General features: G+C 37.5%; 1 protein-coding gene across 1 annotated transcript in view; it reads left to right on the top strand.

Annotated features, from left to right (window-relative positions):
- ACMSD (aminocarboxymuconate semialdehyde decarboxylase) overlaps positions 1–18,196 on the top strand; it is a 49,512-nt gene extending 31,316 nt beyond the window's left edge. The window contains exons 7-10 of the mRNA XM_023745099.1: positions 283–378; positions 1,740–1,912; positions 15,304–15,402; positions 18,134–18,196. Coding sequence (XP_023600867.1) covers positions 283–378; positions 1,740–1,912; positions 15,304–15,402; positions 18,134–18,196 — 431 coding nt within the window. The remainder of the gene's footprint in view (positions 1–282; positions 379–1,739; positions 1,913–15,303; positions 15,403–18,133) is intronic.
- Positions 18,197–23,051: the final 4,855 nt, after the last annotated feature.

Below are 23,051 nucleotides of genomic sequence, written 5' to 3'. Positions count from 1 at the left end.
GTCTTGCCCCACTGCATCCAAAACTGAAGCTGGGGGAATCAGGACAAAAAACAGGTCCTCTGGCTCCTTGGCTATTCTAGCCATTAGGTGACTCTACCTGCAAGTGGCAAATAGGAAGCATCAGATGGTTCTGCTCACCAAGGCAATCGCCTGTATATAAGCAAGCCATGCTAGGGCGCAGGGACTGACAATTACAGCAAGCCGCCGTTCCCACCGTGAGCATCACTGAACTTCGTGCTAGAGGGGACAAGCCCTGTACCTTGTAACTGTTTCCTCTTTCAGGAATGCCAGCAGAGACCACCACAGCCATTTGCTCCATGATCATGGGTGGAGTGTTCGAGAAGTTTCCTAAACTGAAAGTGTGTTTTGCACATGGAGGTAAGACCCCATCTGTTTTGGTCAGCTCAGCTGCCATAACAAAATACCACCGACTAGGTGGCGTAAACAACAGAAATTAATGTGTTCACGGTTCTAGAGTTCCAAGACCAAGGTGCTGGCAGGGTTGGTTTCCAGTGAGACCCCTCTTCCTGGACTGTAGAAGGCCACCTTCTCACTGTGTTCTCACATGGCTTTTACTCTGTGCATGCACAGAGAGGGAGGGAAAAGGAGGGAGGGAGGGGTGAGGAGGGAGGGAGGGAAGGAGGGAGGGAGATTATTCTGCTGTCTCTTCCTCTTCTTATGAGGACACCAGTCCTATCAGATTAGGGTCCTACTTTATAACCTCATTTAGCATTATCTCCTTAAAGGCCCTATCTCCTAATACAATCACATTGGGGGTTAGGGTTTCAACATATGAATTTTGGAGGGACACAATTCAGTCCCTAACATCCTTCCAGTAATCATTCTAGTCATAAAGTATATGATGGTTCAAGGAACCAAATTCCATTTTTGCAGACAAGTTTAGTTTGATTGGCACAGTTTTATTTTGTTTTGATTTGTTTTGATTTAAATCTCTGTCAGATTACAAGCTGTCCAGTTTGCAATAATCCCTACCATTCGCTATTGTTTAAAATAGACCTATTTCATTCATTTACACTTCCTGCTTGGTCTCTGTAAGTGATTGAGTTTGTGACTCTTGGACACACAGACACACAAACTCTTCGTGCTGCTCTCTAATTTTTTTTCCTTCTCGCCAGCTTAGAGAGACATCTTCCAGGTCAATAAGTACAGAGCTTCGTCATTTTTGATCTTTGCAAGCAGTATCTATAATACATTTTTAGATAATTATAATTATTATTTAGATATTTCCTAATAGGTTGCTTCAGTATTTTGCTCATGTGACCACACCACATTTGAAAACTTTGACCACATATCTTTACACACTTATCTTCTCTCTTTAGGATAAATTCCTCAAATCTGCATTTCTAGATGAGTTCCTGTGGGTTCTTCTGGGTCATCTCTCAGCATTTGGAACCCAGTAGGTCCTTTGTTAACCAGCTGGGCTATAGTAACTTTTCTTTGCATACAACATGAGGATTAAAAGGAATCCTTTTCAGCTCTGGCCAGCTGGTTGGAGCGTTGTCCCATACACCAAAAGGTCATGGGTTTGATTCCAAGTCAGGACACAGGCCCAAGTTGCAGGTTCAATCCCCGTTGGGAGGCAACCAGTTGATGTTTCCCTCTCACATCTATGTTTCTCTCTCTATCTTCCTTCTCCCTCCCTCCCTCTCTCTCTAAAATCAATAGAAAGGAATCCCTTTCAATCGAAGCAAGCCCTCAGGAATGGGTTTTACTTGCAGGTGGAGCCTTCCCCTTTACAGTAGGAAGAATCTCCCATGGATTCAGTGTGCGCCCAGATCTGTGTGCCCAGGACAATCCCATCAACCCAAGGAAGTACCTTGGTTCCTTTTACACAGACTCCCTGGTTCACGATCCCCTGGCCCTCAAGCTGTTAACAGATGTCGTGGGAAAGGTAAGCTGGGTCTACCATCTGGATGGCGTCTAGAGAGCAGAGTACAGGATCAGCAACCAATTACTTGCTATCTCTCAAAAAAGGGGGGATGGAAGAAAAGGCAACTGAAGAAAGAACAGGGACAGTGAAATTTGGGATTGGGCTTGTTTGCACAGGGGGTGCTATGCAAATCATCCTCCACCAGAGAGTATGCATCTCCAGGGAACCATTGTGTATGCCAGGGAAATCCCACATAATCCAGATGGCCAGGAATTCCCCAGATCAGCTCCTCTTTTTTAGGGTCATCTCTGAACCCATTCAAAATGACACATTGTGATGTAGTACACAGAAAAGAACCAACAGTTTTGAAGTCAAATTGCTGTGGGTTAAGATCCTGGCTCTCCCTCTTACTGATAGGGTAAATTGTGAGCCTAACTGTCCTCACTCACTCAGTAAAGAAAACTGGAACATTAAAGAGGGGGAAATGGACCACCTGAAATTTCTTCCTGAAACAGCCTGGCCTACATATTGAAAAGGATTCTCTCATTTGGAAAAAGACCAGCACAGTAGTACTTTAAATCTCACAAGAAAAACATTTTTCCTCCCTCATAACCTGCTAGCTGCTCTCTCTGTTGGCAGCATCTCCACCCTTAAGTATTCTTTGAAAATGCTAACTTGGCAAATTATGACAATTTTAGAGAAAAGACCAGTCTGATTAGTGAGAAGTCTGAAATAGTTTTTCAATGCTGCTGTATTACTGACAGATATCTGTGGGAGGTTTCCAGATTTTCCCAAGGAAATCAAGTATTTGGGGTTTTCTAAAAGAACATGGACATACTTAAAGATTTGCAACATGGTACTTGGCTGTAGAGGAGACGCAAAGGCAAGCATTTAAATCTTGTTTAGCAGAAAAAGAGGCCCATCTGAAAAGTGCAAGTAGTGTTCTCTCTCCAGCATGGAGACTTCATCTCGCTGTGGGGCTGACTGCCTCTCTGCTGGAGAAACTGGCTAGAACATAAACGTTACACATTCCGGTTTGGTAATAAATTATGTGCTGAGATGTGTTTCTGAGCCTTCGAGCTTTTGTGTTGCTCCTGGCAAAATGGATGCTTAGCAGCTGGTTGTGACTGTGAATTATTTTTGGTTTGGACAGAGGAGTTAGGGGCAGGTATGCACACAGGAAACTGCAAAGAGGAGATGCTGAGAGACTGTGAGCTCTGGCCTTTGAGCAACGGAGGAGGGGGAATGGGATATGGGGTGGAATTTGGGAAAGGTCATTTCTACTTCCTCCCATCAAGCCTAGTACCTCCTGGTTTTCTTGGAAATGGCAAAACCAGGGGAAATACAGCACTGACCTTATGAGGGATACCATCCACAGTGATGCATACTCTCAGCATGAGGGATATTTCAAAACATCATTCAGGGCGATACGCATTGGCCAGGGGTCAGAGCAGAAGTGGAAGAACATGCAAAAGCCTCTTAGGGACCCACAGAAAAACTCAGAGGGCACTTTGCAAAGTTAGAGAGCTTACATTCAAACTATGAAGATTGGAGCCATTATAATTTGGGCATCCAAAACAAATATGACCTCATTTTATGTGGCCTCACAGTCTGGTGAACCAGGACATGTAAGCAGTATCTATAATGATAAAAGGATAATATGCTAATTAGACCAGATGTCCTTCCGGACATCCTTCTGGATGATCTTCTTGACGAAGCTGGGGCTGCAAGGGAAGCCCGGGTCCTGGGTGCCATAGGAAAGCTGGTGCCAGCAGCTAGGGGAAGGAAGGCCTACTTTTGCATGAATTTTGTGCTTCAGGCCTCTAGTATATTAATAATTTAGGATTCTCTTTAAAAGATGAATGCTTCCTCATTCTAGTTATACTCACATCAGCAAATCTCTCAAAAATAATCCCCAAACCAAAATGGCTGAGGAAAGTCCTAGCATGGCGGCTGGGCTAGAAAGCCACTGTCCAGAGTAGATTGAGAGGACTAATGCTGGGAGGGAGGCCTCCAGGCCAGGGGAAAGGAACTGATGGGATATTTGATGTGTTTGAGAAGTTGAAACAATGATTGCCAGGCATGCAACAGATCTGTTGATGCATTAGGGACAAACAAATAGTACGTGCACAGAAAATTAAGCAAATGAAAGAAAAGGAAATAACTCCAAGAAAACAAACATCCATATCACAGCAGATAACCATTGTACATTGCTTACTCAGCAGTGAACAATACTGACAGTCATAATAGTATAAGTACTGAGTACTGATTTAACTAAAAATTGTAATTCTATCAGGAAAATGGAGAAAAACAGTTGAGTAAGAAAGAAAATCTCAATGATTATAATGGGAAGTCAGTACTCTAGAGCAAGCATGTCAAACTCATGGCCCATGGGTTGCATTTGGCCCACAACGAATATTTTTGCGGCCCAGCCAATATAATGGTATGTAAGAAAGAAATGTTTTAATAAAAATGTCATAGCTTAATTTTTATAATATCCTGTTATACATAATTATTAATAATGAACTACAACGTTCGCTACTGACTGATTACTATAATCGTGTTGCATTCATTTCCCTTATGCGCCTTACATGCAGGCACACCATTTCTCTATACTAATATTAGCAGCGAATATTTTAGCAGCTGATAGCCACAACATTAGTATTGGACTAACTTGTTTGATGTGCACAACAGGAAATATTTCACTTTCAGAGAACAAGAAAAATAGGTTTATTTGCGTTACCCTTATTAATTTGTGCAGTTATTCAGTGTCTGGTGAGTTAATGTTCAAGAAAAAATATTAATTTTTATTAAAATGTTCTATTATTTTATGTTAACAATTACTCACTTATTTCAACCCTTTGTATTCAGCATGTCTCTATTGAAATAAACCTACATTTCTATGAAAATTGAAGCTTTTGTTTTTTTGCAGCCCACATAAACTTAAACCTTGTTTATTTGGCCCATGTTAGCCTTTGAGTTTGACATGCTTGACTTAACCCCAAACTCTACCAGTTTTGTAACTCTCCTCTTGGTACATATAAACACATTGTGTTCCATAGTTTATTAATTCTATCTTCTTGAAGAAATACCTTCAGGAGTCTTCTGATTTGCTCTAATCTGGATTGGGTTGCTGCACAGTTGTCATCTTGAAATCTCCCTTTGCTCACCAGCCACCCTCCCAACACACACACACACACACACACACACACACACACACACACTGAATTTCCTGTTTCCTGAATTCTATGATTTTCCAATTGCTTGGTGGAGAACATCCTCCAATAACTTTCTGAGAAAGGGTGTATGAGAGATGAAATTTTTGAAACCCTAGTTAACTATAAATGTCTTTATTCTTCCTTTATAATGAGTTGTTTGTCTAGGTATATAATTCTAGCTTGGAAACTGTTTTCCCTATTAATTTTAAAGACATTTTCTATTGTATTCTGACTTGTACAGTTGCTATTGAGTAATATAATGCCATTCTAATCTTTGAATTTTCATATAAAACCTGCTCCTCCCCCTCCTCTCCCCAATCTCAAAAACTAAGATTTTCTTTTTGTCCTGAAGTTTCACAATAATGTTACTTGATGTGTAACATTTTCGGCCATTATTCTAGCTACTTGGTGAGCCCTTATATTCTGTAAATTTTCTTTATTTCTTTCATGACTTCCTTTCCTCTGTTTTCTCTTTCTGGAGTTTCTATTATTCTAAAGTGGAACTTTTTTTATTTGTCTTGCATCCCCCCTTCTTTGAGTTTTTGTTTTATGTTCTGGGAGATTTCCTGAACTTTACTGGTAAGACCTTATATTGAATTAACTTTGATTGTTTATTTAATTTTCAAAAGCTGTTATTATTGTTCTTGCTCTCTAAACTTTTGTTAACATCTTCTTCATGCTGAGTGGATGCAATATTTTTTCTTGTTTCTCTGAATATACTAATAAATTTGGGAAATTTACTTCTCCTTGCAAATCTTCATCCAATAGGTTTTTTTCTCTTTTTTAAAAAGTCTCAGTCTTTCATATTAAATGTTTTCCTTAAATGTCTGTAATCCTTGGCAGTCACTGAAAAGGTGACCAGAAGTCTCTGCATATGGAGGGGGCCTACCAAGTGTGGTCTTCTCTGTAGAGTAACTTGACTCAGCCATGGACTTTGAAGGATGTGAGTAAATTGAATTCTTGTACATTGCCGGTTGAAATATAAAATGGTGCAGCCACTGTGGAAGCCAGTTTGGTGGGTCTACAACAAGTTAATCATAGCCCTAGCTGGTTTGGATCAGTGGATAGAGCGTTGGGTCGGCTTGCGGGCTGAAGGGTCCCGGGTTTGATTCTGGTCAAGGGCACATGACCAGGTTGTGGGCTCAATCCCCAGTGTGGGGTATGCAGAAGGCAGCCAATCAATGATTCTCTTTTATCATTGATGTTTCTATCTCTCCCTCTCCCTTCCTCTCTCAAATCAATAAAAATATATTTTAAAATAAATAAATAAATATGTTTTTTTAAAAAGTTAACCATAGAATTAGCATATGTTCCAATAATGCCACTCATAGGTATATACCCAAAGAATTTGAAAACAAATATTCAAACAAATGCTTGTACACAAATGTTTGTAATAGCATTATTTGCAATAGCCAAAAGGTAGAAACAACCTGTGTTCATCAACAAATGAATTAATAGGCAAAATGTGGTATATCCATACAAAGGGATATCATACTCAGCCATAAAAAGAAATGAAACACTGATACAAGCTCCAAGTGAATGGACCTTGAAAATATGCTAAGTGAAAGAAGGCAGACACATCAGTCACATGTGGTATGAGGCTATCTGCATGAAGTATCCAGTATAGGTGGATCCACAGAGACAGAAAACAGAATAGTGGTTGCCAGGGGCTGGGGGTTAGGGTGGAGGGAGTGGGCAGGGGGAGAGGGAATGGGGAGTGACTGCTCCATGTGCATGACGTCTTCTTTGGGGTTGTGAAATGTTTTAGAACTAGATAGAGGTGATGGTTGCACAACCTGGTCAATGTACTAAATGCCAACAAAGTGTATACTTTAAAAATGGTTAAAAATTTTGCATTTTTTAAATTATAGTTATCTTAGTGTGAATTGATATCTAATTGTAGTTTTGATTGGCATTTCCCTAATGACCAGTGATGTGATATGAATTGCACCTCAATTTTTTTTAAAGTGAAGAGGCCTCTCTGCAAGTTAGATGTTCATCTCCTCCAACTAATATATCTATTCATATTTCTTTTCTTTATTTTTAAAAAGAAACCATAAATTCTTGTTCTATAAATAGAAAGTGTTTTTATTTCACAGTAAAACAAATGGTTCACTTTTAGAAGGAGCAATGTTATTTTAGGCATTTTAGGCCTCAAATTTTTACAAAAGGCTTAAATGTGATCTTATCTTGGGTATTTGATCTGTGGATTAAAAGTTGAACCTAGGGGGATGAGAAGAGATAAACCAAAGAACTTATATACTTACTAGAGGCCTGGTGCATGACATTCGTGCACTTGGTGGGGGGGGCATCCCTCAGCCCAGCCTGCACCCTTTAGCAGTCTGGGAGCCCTCAGGGGATGTCAGTCTGACTGCCAAGGAGGCAGGAGAGGCTCCAGCCACTGCTGCTGCGCTTGCCAGCCGTCAGCCCAGCTTCTGGCTGAGCAGCTCTTCCCCTGTGGGAGGGCACTGACCACCAGGGGGGAGCTCCTGCATTGAGCGTCTGCCCCTGGTGGTCAGTGCGCATCATAGCAACCAGTAGTTCCGCCATTCGGTTGATTTGCATATTACCCTTTTATTATATAGGACATGCATGGCCCATGGACACTGGCAATAGGGTTGTGAATACCTGGCGGGGGGGTGGGGGCTGGGTGGAATGGGGCGCAGGGGGGCAAATGGGAGACATCTGTAATACTATCAACTATAAAAAATAAAAATAAAATATTGAACCTCAGCTGGAAACCAGTTGGACCTGAAGGCGAAAGCTTCTTCACCCCTTTCCCATCCCTTCTTTACCATTCCAGACCGCTCTGTACAGCAGCGCTAAAGGTTAGGATGATCTGGAAGCAATGAGAAGATCTTTCATCACCAAAGAAAGACTTTATGAGGTTTTAGGCAGTGGAGCATATCATATGTGTTTGGAATATTTCTATCTGATTTAAATTTAAATGTATTGTAACATGTCTGTCTGTAACAACCCCTCCAACCTATATTCTGGTGAAATGATGTTTTCCTGTGCACTTCTGTCCTCAATAGAGTGGGATCCTTTCTGTATCTAAGTTTCCGGAGACAAGAGTGTAAGTTACTACCTTTTCAAGAAGTTGTGATAAATGAGAAAGTCAAGTCCTGGCTCTACTACTTGTTAGCTGGGTAACCTTCAATAGCAAGTCACTTAGTCTGTTTCCTCAATTGTAAAATAGAGATAATAACCAGGTAGAGTTGATGTGAGGAGCTAAATAATACTATGCCAAAGAACAATACAAATGTCAGTGATTTATATTACCCAGTGCTTCACAGATAGTAGATGTTAATGTTTGTTTAATTGAGTTGTGTAATGATCTTGTGGATATAAGGCTAATCTTACTTTGCATTGATTGAGTTAAATCTGGCTCTTTCTCTAGGAAATTATGTCTCAGGGAACAAACTGAATCCTTGGTTCACTAGATTGTTTGTAGTAAGCTATGTTATAACAGAGTTATGTTGTATTTACTGCAATGCTACTAATAAATATGCTGATGAGAAGATAGTTAATTGTTCCTTTTCCAGAAGACAAATGAATTTTCCTCCACTATTTGAATTTATTTAGTAAGCCACATCATTCAGTGTTCACAGCATTCCCTGAAAATGTGAGAGAGCTAATGCATCCCAGCAGGTGAGCAGTTTATTTCTCTTCCCTGGCAGGAATATTAATCACTAGTATTATCAGCTCAGTACGTCTTTGGCCTCATAGGCTATGTGTGCTGCCGGCTTTGGGAAGGGAAATATATGCTAGGCAGTCTTGTTGGTACTGAGAAATCAATCAAGATCATTCCCTGCTTTACTGCCTGATAAAGAAAACCAGTGTCCGTCTAGAAGGTATAGTGTCAGGATCCCAGAAGGTATAATGGTACCCAGAATGCCCACCACTAGAACTATTCCTTTGGAGTTAATACTTTTCAGAAAGGTCCAACAAAATGTAGATGTTGTCAAGTATTCCATTAGCACCGATATCCTTAAAAACTGGTTCATGATTGATCCAAGGGAATAGACTCCTAAATCACAGATAAGAAAACAAAAGAAAGTTGCAGCTTTTGGGAGGTCAGGATCAGGTATGTTACTTGGGATTCTACATGTAATCCACTTAAAACCTAATCAATTTGCAGTTACAAGATAATAAGTAATAGAAAAAGCAACACAAAAAGTACTTTTAACTCAAGAACTCTTTGTTAAGCATCAATCGAGTAGAGACTGATATGTTATGAAGCACTCAACCTTCGTCCTGCAGGCATACGTCGTGTGAGGGATCTCTTCTCCCACCTTTTCCCTGCTACTCTCTCTTCTCTCTCAGAACAAGAAAACCAATTATCAAGAACTTCACTTTCAGTTCTCTTATGCCTACTTCCCTCTCCTTCATGAAATTACTAACAAATTAAAAAATGGTCAAAAGTTTACCAAGAGCTATCAACTAAAGGTGTACAGACAGATACGGGTATGGAAAATTCACACACCAGATTGTTACAAGAGGATAATTAACCTCCTATGGAAAGGAGTCGTGAACAATAGCTATAAATAATAATTAAATGCTGCCAAATCCTAAGTTTGGTGTTCTGCCACAGGCATCCAAATCTAGTTAGGAAGGGAAGCAGAGACACATCTTAAGCAGGAAGGATAAATTGTTGAGGAGTGGTTTTCATTTCTGCTTTAAAGCCATTTGCTTTCTCCACATTAAAACAGAACAGACACACACACCCCCCCCTTCTTAAAATGTATTTCTCCTAGGTCATAATACTGGGAGTGGAAGAATTCTGGACAAGAAAGAAAAATTAATTTCTAGATTTTAATTTCATGCCAATGTAGTAGACAAATGTAATATAAGCATGGGACTTTTAAAAACTATAGTTTTGGAATTGTAAACAGCTTTAGCAAAAGGAGTAGCAATATGGACAAATGAAACTCTGGTGAATACCAGCAGACAGTTAAGAAGATCAGCTGGTGGCACAGATGTCAGTACACATAACTTTGGGTCTTTGGGGCTTCCATCAGCAGGTGTAGTTACCCAGTTTTATACAGTAGTGAATATAGGAATCTAGAAATAGTTGTTAAGTCTATTGTGGCCTTTCTCTAAATTTTATTGGTACTTTACCATATTATTTCATGTAAATATTTTCATAAACATGGGGGGAAATTTTTGTAGAAATCAAAGTGTCACATCCTCACAACAGTTCGAATTTAGAGTTTAAAATATATTTAATATTTAAGGCTTACTAATAATGAGACTTCCCTCTTTCCTACAAGCAAGTATTCATTCCTTCAATGAATGTCAGAGTTTTATTTCCAAGTTGTTTCAAAAGAAGGGGCTTTCTGAACAGTACAATTCAAAGATTCTATCTTGGCAGAGACATCTTATAAGGAGGAAACTGGTTCAATCGTTCTGTTAGACTGGGGGGGAAAGAGGGAGAGGAGGCGGAGAAGGAAAATTATATCAAGAAGGCTAACTATTTTCCAGGAAGAGCAGCTAGTCACATCAGACCACAAAGTTCTGCTCAGTCAGGTTTGGGACAACTTTCTTTCTCACATATTAGCTGTGCAACTCTAGGCAAGTTAGTTGTCATCTCTGTTTCTCCATCTGTTGAATAGGAATAATAATAATAAAACCTATCTCATAGGAAGGTTATGAGGATTAAATGAGTTAATGAATGCAAATGGCTGAGAACAACATCCTGCACATAGTAATCAATCAATAAATGCTAGACATTATTGCTATTATTATTATAAGAGAGTAGCTCATAGAAATATAAGAAGTGCTATGAATAAAAGTGTATGTAGGGTGCTTCAGGAATAGAGAGGTCACACTTGGCTGAGCTAAGAGATCGTAAGAGCCTGAGTTAAGGGAGAAACTAGGGAAGGGGAGTACTAATTATAGATGCAAGAAATAATATAGAGGAAAAATCCAAAGCTTAGTGACCCATGACATCCAGACATATCTATACTTATAGATTTTTTTAAAAAACTCCACATTGTTAAGATGTCAGTTCTCTCCAAATTATAGGTTCAACATAATCCAAGCTGAGGCTAAAATTTATAGGCATATGCAAAGAATCAGAGAGGCAAAATAATTTTGAAAAAGAAAAATGAAATTGGAGAGTTTCAAGAGCTGCTATAAAGCTATGGCGGACAACACAACATGGCATCAGCAAAGGACAGCAAGAAGGTTGATGGAGTAGACTAGAGAGTGCAGAAATAGACTCACCCTTGTCTGGTCAGTTAATTTATGACAAAGGTACAAAAGCATTTAAATAAGGATTAGAAAGCCTTTTCATAAATGGTGCTGGAACAAGTTGATATCCATATGAGGTTAAAAAATGAACCTTGACTCTACTTCACACCACACACAAAACTTAATTTGAGGTTGTCCTAATGCATGCGGGTTTGGTTTGCAAGGACCAGTGAATGGTGCCCATAATTCCTGTTTGTTGGCACACTGTCGAGGCTACTGAGAGCCCACGTTCCTGAGACTTTTCCCTTTCCACAAGAAGAGAATAAAAGAGGTCAGATGATGGCAGCAGTGTTCTTAACAGCCAGGCCTCAGGAATCAGTGACTTTTGAGAACACGGATGTGTATTGCACTGAAAAGGAATGGGCAAGCCTGGTGCCTGCTCAGATCCTCACGTACAGGATGGGATGCTAGAGAACTATGGGGCCTGGGCTTTCCTAACATCATCCACTCCCAAACCAGCTCTGATCTCTCAGCCTGAGCAAAGGAAAGAGCCATGCTTCATCCAGCCACAGGAAGCCCCAAACAGGAGAAGCAAGAGATCAGGTCCTGCAGGGTACATCTCAAAAACAGGATTGACCTACTTAGCTAAGATCTTATCACATGTAATAAAATTAAAAATTCTTTAAAATCATCAGTTATGAGAAGACAGGACAAGGTTTAACCAGTTTTCAAAGTAAGAAGTTGATTTAAAATCATTGTAAATTATGTCAAATACACATTTTCTTTTTCTGTAGACTAATAGATTTAATGTTTTCAATTCATTAAAGTTATTCATTTTAATGTACCAAAATAGTTAATTTGAGAAGGATCATACACGTAAACATAAAAGCTGACACTATAAAATCTCAAGAAGAAAATGTAAGAGAATATCTTCTCAACTTGAAATCCAGCAAAAATATTTTAGACAGGACACAGAAATTAATAAACATTTTTTAACATGATCAAATTACAATTCAAGTTAAATACTTCAGCTCATCATAAGAAAAATGAATTGAATGAATAGGTAAGCCACATAATAAAATAAAACATATTTTTTATGATAAAGGACTTATATCCAAAATAAAGTACTATAACAGACATAAAGATCAACTGATCTAGCCTGGCTGACATGGCTCATTGATTGAGCATCAACCGTGAACTAGGAGGCCACGGTTCGATTTCCTGTCAGGGCACATAACCGGGTTGCGGGCTCAATCCCCTGTGTAGGGTGGCCAGGAGGCAGCTGATCAATGATTCTCTCTAATAATTGATGTTTCTATCCCTCTCACCCTCTCCCTTCCTCTCTGAAATCAATACAAATATATATATTTTTTAAAAAGATCAACTGATTTTGAACAAAGGTGTCAATACAAGTCAATGAGGAGAGAATAATCTTTTCAATATAGTATAGTGGGACAACTGGATATCCACATGCAAAAAAATAAAATAATATTAGACCCCTTCTTTATACCATACACAAAAATTAACTCAATATTGATCAAAGACCTAAGTGGAAGAACTAAAACTACAAATTCTTAGAAAACATAGTTGTAAATCTTTGTGACCTTGAATTAGGCAATAATTTATTAAATATACACCAAAACTACAAGCAAAGAAAAAATAGGTAAGTTAGACTTCATCAAAATTCAAATTTTTATGCCTCAAAAAGCACAACTGAGAATGAAAGGACAGCCCACAGGATGAAGAATATATTTGTAAATCATATACCCAATAAGTATATGAGTTTATATTCAAAAATATAAACTATTACAACTAAATAACATCAACAACAAAAACACAAAGGATCTGAATAGATATTTTTCCAAAGACATATTAATGACCAATGAGCATATGAACAGAAGATGTTCAACTTCACTACTTAGTCATTACAGAAATGCAAATCAAAACTACAATGAGGTATCATTTTACACCTACTGTGGTGGCTATACTTAAATAGATGGACAACAGCAAGTGTTGGTAAGGATTTGGAGAAATTAGAACCCTGATACTTTGCTGGTGGAAATGTAGAACGCTGCTGCCACTTTGTAGAGTAGTTACTCAAAATACCAAACATGGATTTACCAGGTGACACAGCAATTCCACTGCTAAAGATATACCTAGGAGAAATGAGCATATGTTCACTCAAAAACGTGTACACAAATGTTCAGAGCAGCATTATCATAATAGACAAAAAAGTAGATAGAAACAACCCAAAAGTCCATCATTTGATAAGTGGGTCTACAAAATTTGGGATATCTATATGATGGGTGTTATTCAGCCTAAAAAGAACTGATTTGGGCTACATTATGAATGAACCTTGAAATCATTATACTAAATGAAAGAAGGCAACATATTGCATTTCATGTTTATGAAATTTCCAGAATAGGCAATTCATAGATAGAGAGGGCAAATTAGTGTTTTCTTGAGGCTGGAGGAAGGAGGTAATGGAGAGTGCCTGCTAACGGGAATGGGGTTTACTTTGGGGTTAGTAAAAATGTTCTGGCATCAGGTAGTGAGAATGATTACAAAAATTCATGAATATACTAACGCCTACTGAATTGCACACCTTTAAAAGATGAATTTTATGGTACGTAAGTTACATCTTAAAAAAGAAGGAAGATCTCCTGCACCCCAAATTCAATCTTTTTTCCTAGAAGCAACTGTTATTTATTTCTTGAGTACCATTTCTGAAATAGACTCTAGACATACAAACATGTATTTGCGTATGTATAGGTCCTTGTTAAAAACAGAAATATGAGTATAAAGCAGATATATTGTCCTAGATATTTTTTCTCTCTTTACAATATAACTTCAAGTACATTCGTCTTTACACTATAACTTGGCGGTTATTCCATTTCAGTATTTGGTTCTGAACATGCTATAATTTGGTTTGCTAGTATTCTGCTACAAATAATGTTGCAATTAATTTTCTTGGGTACATTTCCATGACATGCATACGAGTGGGATATGTTTCTAGAAGTTAAATTTCTGTATTTTATTTTAATAAACTGTCATTATTGACTTATGTCCTTCTTACTAGAATGTGGGTTCTCTGAGGACATCACATAGACCATTTCTCTTTTATTGACCAGGGTAATCTAGATTCCAGAACATTGCCTGACATACTAGGGCTTTATATATTTGTAGATAAGTCTGTGTGCTTTGATGTACAAAATGTCAAATGAAAATTTGAAGTATATCATTCAAGAAACAGACAATGATACAGTTTATAGAGACAGGAACTGTTTGGGGTTTGTTTGTTTTCTTTCCATACAATTGATTTCATAGTTTTTCTTTTTCAACTGCAGTATGTTTTCAAAAATTGTGGGATCAATTGCAATGTATCGTTATAAGAAATACAGAATCCTTCATTTCATTGGAAGACATCAACATGTTTTATTAAATAAATGCCTGGTTCTTATATTTGAGTATTCTTGCAGTTATCGGAGGAAAATGGGGGGGGAGGGGGCGGCAAGAGGGGAGATGGAAGTTGATTTGCAACTTTAGGAGACCTAATAGTGACACCTGCTGGAGAAAATGTAGGAATAGGTTGGAGGATCTGCTGTTTTTTGTTTCTATAAATATGTTTTATTGATTTCAGAGAGGAAGGGAGAGGGAGAAAGATACAAACATAAGTGATGAGAGAGAATCACTGATAGGCTGCCTCCTGCACGCCCCCTACTAGGGATCAAGCTCGAAACCCCGGCATGTGCCCTGACTGAATCGAACTCTGACCTCCTGGTTCACACAATCACTGAAACACACCAGCCGGGCTAGAATAAGCTTTTGATCCTTTGACTTTTTAAAATTTTAGATCAGTTTTTTTCTATTAATCAGGAAGAAATTTGATATTTTACCATAGGAGTGCTTGTAATAATTATATATAATTAAGTTTACAGGAGATTCTTTGATGTTGATGTTCTAAAAAATTATAAATAAAAACATTTTTTCTTTTTTCAGGATAAAGTCATTTTGGGAACTGATTACCCCTTTCCACTAGGTGAGCTGGAACCTGGAAAATTGATAGAATCCATGGAAGAATTTGATGCAGAAACGAAGGTATATGCCTTTTATTTCATAGACTTCTTCCTGTTTTCCTCCTCTAATTATGTTTGGTTTCAGAGCACTCTGATATGTGATATCAAAAAACAGGAAATTTTTACACTTAATATTCTTACAATTGTTACGAGGTCACCAGAAATACTAGTAGATGAATTATTAAAGGACCAAAAAAAGTTTAAAAGCTGAAAGTCAACCTACTACAACTAAATTTATAAAGAAAGAAAACTGCAAAGAAGCATATCATAATAATATATTTATGTTTGCACGTTAGAAGAAAAATGTCTAAATTTTTAATTTAATATTTCTCTTACAATCTACCCATCTCAAAAATTGTAATGATTCTAGTAATTTGAATATTGAGACTAAAGTCTTGATTAACAAGGACCCAAGGACGAGAACCTTCAAGTAATTGGGTGTTTTTCTTTCGGCATTTGACTTTTAGGTGGGTAAATGTGCCATAGCGCTGCCACTGCCTGTTCTACCCCTGAGGCTCCTGAACCAAGTAGAGTTAAAATGAGATGCATTGTCCCCGATTCTCTCTCCCTTGCCATCCTTGACATCCCCTCCCCACACCCCCCAACAAAACAAGTTCTTCCGGAGGTCTTCACCACCAATCACTACACAGGGTCAGGGATGGCCAAAAATAAAAACATGTGGCTATATAAACTCTTAACAAATCTCACAAGTCGTAGTCATAATCCTTTTGTATAATACTTGGCTTTCTTCTAAACTAGAATCCATAAGTTCTCTTGGTCTCTAATTCTCTGCTCTAATCGTTAAGGATTTAGTGAAGCACATTAACAAATGCCAAGAAGAATCCACTCTGCTTACTGGTTGCAAGTTATTAACTGGGAAACCTGAGATTCCCTTGGCATTGACTCACCTTAAGGCACTTACAGTCTTGAATTGTTAAATATTTTCTTATTAAAGTAGGAAGCCATAATAAGATTTTTTTTTTACTTTTTCTTTTTACAACAGAGGTTGAAAATGAAAAACTATCTATAAAATTAATAAAAATTAAACTGAAACCAGATTACCCCAAGCATCCTGATTAAGAGTTTAATGGAATAATTACTTTGTCTTTTATTATTTAATTTTATGTGCTTATCACTTTCAAGTTTTATAATATCTTGTATAAAAATTTTATACTGTCACAATAAAAATGACATTTTGTACAAAGTTAATCATTGCAACATTGCCTGTAATAAAAGACTAACAACAATCTATAGGAGAATAGTTACATAAATAAAATTGGAATCTATACAGCCATTAAAAAAACACTAAAAATCAATTTATAAGATATATTAAATTAAAAAAGCAAGGTGCCAAACAATATATATAGTATATTTCCATTTGTGTATAGTATACTATCCATTTGTGAAAAAGAATCTCTATATACCTAAATATAAGTATTTGCTTATATGTGTATAAAATATCTCTAGAATAACAGGTAAGAAACTAATGGCTGCACAACCTTGTAAACACACTAAAAATCATTAAATTATACACTTTAATGGGTTAATTATATGGCAGGTTAACTATCCTTACTAATAAAAGGCTAAGTAGTCATCACACCCTCACAAGTGATACCCTCACACCGTCACAAGATGGCTGCGCGCACAGCAGAGGCAGGGTTCCTGCGGCCCTGCACCTCAGCGGCCGCTCAGTGCAACATCTGCCAGGGTTCACACAGCCCCACGCCCACCGGAGAGGCAGGACCCCCCAGCTCTGGCCTACCTCTTTGGGGCAATTCATCAAGGAGCCCCGGATGGGTGGGCAGGGCCTACCTCTTTGGGGTGATGGATTGCAGGGCTCCCGCACTGTGAGAGGGCACAGGCCAGGCTGGGGACGTCCCCCCTGAGTACACAAATTTCATGCACCGGGCCTCTAGTATCTCAAGAAAGCTGTTGCAAAGTATAAAGTAAAAATATATCCATTACAGAAAAAAAGGATGGCTATCTCTGGGAAGATAGCATCCATTTTATAATTTTGAATTTTGAGCTCCAAAGCTCAAAAATTGATCATGATATCTAGATGTATATATGGTATGCATGTTATACAAATCCATACATGTTTCCTTCCATCCTCAGCTACATGCCTGAACTTTGCAAACTGGACAATTTTTAGTTAGCGTATCACAAAGTTACCTTTCAAATTATAGGCGTTCTTTAGTTTATAGGAGTTGATTTAGTTTATAGCTGGGAGAAGGTGAAAAAAATTTGGCAGTCCTTTTCTCATGTGAAATTGATAAATGTACACATTTGTACATTTATTCTGAGACTTTTCATCTATATCACTTTTCCTGCTCTGGAAGAGTTCCCTTTTATTTGGGACCGTGCAAAAGGACAACACATGCCTGGAAGCTGGGGGCGGCTACATGACTTCCAGCTCTGCTGTTCCACAGTCCTAAACTGTACCTTTTCTCTGTTTTGCCTCCAAATAGTCCTTAAAACCCATTGAGAGTCCTGTTGAAGTTCCCAAAGAGCATTTTCCTAAGCGGGTTCTCTCTCCCCCTTATAATTTCCTCCTTTCCTCCTACAACCAAGTTTCAAACAAGTGGCAAGAGGATTTGGGTAAGAGATTCATTGTTTAACCTGCTAATATTTTTCTCTCACGTTGGGGAATTGATTTTTTTAAAACCTGATAAAGACATTCAATAAAGGACTTAAGAACAACCATTAAATAATGCTTTAAAATAAAACCTTTTCTTTTTTTCTTTTTTTTTCAGGACAAACTCAAAGCTGGCAATGCCCTAGCATTTTTGGGTCTTGAGAGAAAACAATTTGAATGACTGAATTCACTACAAAGGCAATCTTTCAAGAAGATATTTTATTCTTGTTTTTAAATATGTATCACACATGCATACTAAAATCCTATTTTGAACTATTTTATCCAGAAATAAAATATCCCTGAGTATCCTAAATTATACATAACAAAAATGACTCACATGTGTTTTTCACTCTGAAAAGCAGTACATTATTTCACATCAAACCAAAATGATTTTCCCAGCACTTTAAAAATTAATAGCAGAAATAAAATGCAAAATGTCATTAATGCTTTATATGGAAAAAGCAAAACTAGATTCACCCTAGAGGACTCAAGTAGGTTCTCCACTTTGAGCAAGTATATGTGCTGAGGACCCAAATAACCCATTTTTATTCAATTTAAACACCTTCCATTGGCCCGTAACTGGTCTGGGAATGCTTTAGATGCCACAAACTAAATGCTGTAAATATTTCATAACCTGTAGGAGCTTATAGTTCAAATAAGGAGGCAAGTCACATGTTCATGAAATAATTACTAAGCAATGCAACGTGAGTGTCACAGAAGTTTCAGTAAAATTCATCTGGACTCAAACTTTTGGGAGCATCTTCACCGAAGTTGGAACTTGGAGTGAGTCTAGATGGAAAAGGCTTATGGAGAGTTGGAGGTGGTAAACAGATAGGAAGGGAAAACTGGGAATAGAGGTTTCAGACTGAATGACAATTTATTCTGGAGAAAAATTCCAGGCTATAATTTACTTTCACCAGAAGCTATTTTATTTTAAAATACTGAGTAGAGCTTGTAAAGCTGGCCGTGGAGACTGAGAGCAGAGCAACACCAGGGTAGCCTTACTCTACTCACTTCATTTATGGTCCTACCTGGGCTGCTGAAAATGAACTTGGAGGGGTGATGAACATGTGTTTTGTGTACCTCTGGCTGAATTCCAAAATCAAATATAATTTTTCAAAACTACCCTCTTGCTTTGACTGATTAATGCTCATATTCCCTCCCATTGGCCCAGAAAATTTGAGTATTGGCATATAATTTATGCTAATATAATTTTTGCTAAACTACATCTATCCCATTATTTTTACTTTACTTAGTACATTACTCCATCTCTTTGTTGCTCCTCCTATTGCTTTCTACTACTTTACCCACCCACCGCTCTGCTTATTACGCCAATCTGCCTGAAATGGAAAACAAGGTTGAACAAAAGAGCAACATGAAGGATGTTATTTTTCCTTCCCCATTATTTAGGGAAAAGGTCCATCCCTCTTCAAATATTCTATATTTGAGCACTTTTGAACATAATGTTTAATTACTGTTTTATCATGAAAAGTAACCTGATCATTTTAGTAAATTAATATCACAGATAGGTTGATAAATAGATAATGAGGATATTCATATTCATATTCACAGAGTGTTTACATGATGTGCAAGCTGTAGCACTGGGGATATAGAATAAAAGGGATAAAGAATAAAATTTCTTCTCTAATGAAGCCTACAGTCTGGAGGGTAAGAAATATAAGGAGGGAGAGAAGAAGGAGAAAGGAGGAATGGAGGGGAAAAGGAATGAAGGAAGGAAATTTTTCTGATAAATACGATGAAGCGGTTAAAATGGGGAAATGTATAACGGGACTATGAGAAGGATAGGGAATAAGACATTAAGTTGTGGGATCAGAGAAAGCCTCTTTAAACAAAACTTTGACTTAAGACTTGAGTGATACAACAGTAATAGTTAGAAAGCCCTTCTCTACACCCAGATTAAAGAGGAATTTACCCATCTCTCTTCTAGTGCCTGCATAGTTTCATTGTCTTATGGTTAAATCTTTGACAATGTTGGAGTTATCCTTATATATGATGTGGGGAATGAATCTAATTTTATTGCAGCATTATTTGTTATTGTAATTGTAAAATATTGAAAATTATATATTGTCCAAATGTAGGAGACTGAACAAACTATAGTACACACATGTACAGATACCTAGGAGTCAACCTTGATTTCTTTCTTTCCTGTCCTCCCTCTTCCTTACATTCAGTCCATCATCAAATGCTGTTGGTTCTACCTATGACATCTCACAACCTCATTCTGTTATTCTTGCCCAAGTCACCGTCATTTCTTGCCTAGTCTCCTTACTATCATTCTTGACCCCTTAAGTAATTCTCTACACAACTGCTAATGTGGTTTTTCCTTTAAAAGAAAAACATAAATCAGACCATATAACAGACTTATTTTAAAAAGTCCAATGGCTTCCTATGAAACTTATAAAAATCTAAACTCTTGATCATGGCCTACTTATCTGGCCAACTTTCCAGCTTCTCCTACCTCTTTTCCCCTTATTCACAAACTCTGCCACAAGCTCTTTCCTGCATAAAATCAATAAGGAAACATCAGCTTTAAACAGCACGTTAGACCAGAACATTCCATCCAAAAGCAAAAGAATATGCATTCTTCCCAAGTGCACATGAAACATTCTCCAGGAAAGATCATATGTTAGGCCACAAAACAAGTCTTAATAAATTTAATGAAATTTAAATCAGATCAAGCATCTTTTCCAAACAAAAGAGTATGAAAATAGAAATCAATTATAAAAAGAAAACTGGAAAATTCACAAATATGTGGAGATTAAACAAAATACCACAGAACAACCAGTAGTATAAATTCCAGTCCTCATCTCTCACCAGGACTATTAAAATAATCTCTTATTTATACCCCTGACTCTGGGCTTAGTCTGATAAAATCCAGCTGCCACCTGTTGCCAGAGGAAAATTTCCAAAGTACATATCTGATCATATTACTCCCTCTCTCAAAATTTCTCATGAACTAAAGTAGTGGTTTCTAGTTAGGGGGATTTCCTTGATCAATACCTCCCCCTTTTAAAAAATGTACTGATATATCTAATAAAGCACACCTCTCATTTTAAATTGCAATTGCTACCTTCGCACTAAACTGGGACTTCCTTGAGAGCAGGAACAAGCCTTCATTCACTCATTCCCATGCATTCAACAGTACTTTTTGAGGGCCTGTTATGTACCAAAAACCAAGTTAGGTGCTCGGATAATGTAAGTAAAAATAAACATGGTTCCTGCTCTCATGGTGCTTATAATCTAGTTAAGGAAACACTTATTAAGTAAGCAACAAATCAACATAAAATTGCTACCAAGACAAGAGCTATGAAGGAACAGAGAGTGTGTAGAGAGCTTATAATAGGGATCTGGCCTAGTCAGAGTTGGGGAGAGACTTTTCAGAAGAAGTGTTGCTTAAGATGGAATTAGGAAGAGGAGACAAGAGCTAAAAGAAGAAAGGAAAGAGCATTGGACAGAGAGAATAGCATAAATGAAACCCTTATGGCAGGAGAGAACATGGCAAGAAATAAGACCATTAAGTCTAGAGATAATAAAGCAAGATGTTCTTGATATAAAGTGGCAAGATCATGTGGGGTCACAAGTCAATCAGGGAATTTATCCATCAGAAAGCAATGAGGTTTTTAAGGAAGGGGTGACATAACTAGAGTTGAATTTTTAAAAGAACCTTCTGGCCCTGAAACAACACTGTTTATACCCAGGATCTTGAAAGTCTCTCAAGGAAAATAACTTTTTCAGCCCTTTCTCTCCTTTGTTATCTAGTGTAAGTACTTCTTCAAAATAAACCCCTGACAAAAAATCCCAGCACCATCAGATTCCAAAGGACAAGCATGCCTAGCCATCCAAGCATTCCTCCTCCTTTCACACAACCCTTCCCCATCTCTTCAATCTCTCCTAAAAAGGAAACCAGCTCTGACTCAACTCAATTTATATTATCCAACCAGAAAACTTGAGCCTATATTCAAAACAATTACTTAAGATTAGCTTAATTTAAATAAATACCCACTTTATATTTGACTTAAAGAGACAATTCTTACCTTAACTAATAAAGACTTTTAAAAAAACATACAAAAACTAAGGATATCTGAATAAAGAAGGGCTTTAGTTAATAACAATGATCAATATGGATTCATTAATTTAAAAAAAGAGACAATTCTGAGGCTTTTTCCTCAATCAAAATAGAACAAAAGTGGGTTGAAGTTTCCATTTCTGAATATAGAACACTGCTCACAACCTAATAAAAAAAATGTAGTTTATTTTTGAAAAGTCAATACATAAACACATTAGAAGAGTTCAAGATCAAATTCAAACTGTCTCCCCGAGGAACCAATTTTCTGTGTGTGTGTGTGTGCGTGTGTGTGTGTGTGTGTGTGTGTTCTTGCAAAGATAGTCTACAGTTATACAAATACTTACATGTACATATTCCTTTGTTCATTTTACCTAAACAGTAACATCTTGCTTTTTCCCCTCCTACTAAATATCTTGGTGCTCATTCCACATATAAGCTGCCTTCATTTTTATTTTTTGTAAGCTTCTTTTATTTATTTATTATTTCTCAGTTACAGTTGACACTCAATATTTTTTATATTCGTTTCAGATATACAGCATAGTGGTTAAATATTTATGTAACTTATGAAGTGATCCCCCTGATAATTCTAGTACCCACCTGGCACCATACATAATCTATATATATAAAAGCCTAATATGCTAAGTGTCCCCCCAACCATTCAACAGGTAGCTATGACACACACTGACCACCAGGGGATAGACCAGTGATGGCGTATCTTTTGAGCTCGGCGTGCCAGCATTTTGAAAAACCGTAACTTAACTCTGGTGCCATGTCACATATAGAAATTTTTTTATATTTGCAACCATAGTAAAACAAAGACATATTTTTGATATTTATTTTATATATTTAAATGCCATTTAACAAAGAAATATCAACCAAAAAAATGAGTTCGCATGTCATCTCTGACACACGTGTCATAGGTTCGCCATCACTGGGATAGACGCTCAAC

Source organism: Myotis lucifugus, unplaced genomic scaffold, assembly GCF_000147115.1.
Source record: "Myotis lucifugus unplaced genomic scaffold, Myoluc2.0 scaffold_517, whole genome shotgun sequence".
Taxonomy (NCBI): Eukaryota; Metazoa; Chordata; class Mammalia; order Chiroptera; family Vespertilionidae; genus Myotis; species Myotis lucifugus.
Note: the sequence above shows the minus strand (reverse complement) of the source record. Positions and strands in the feature narration are given on the sequence as shown.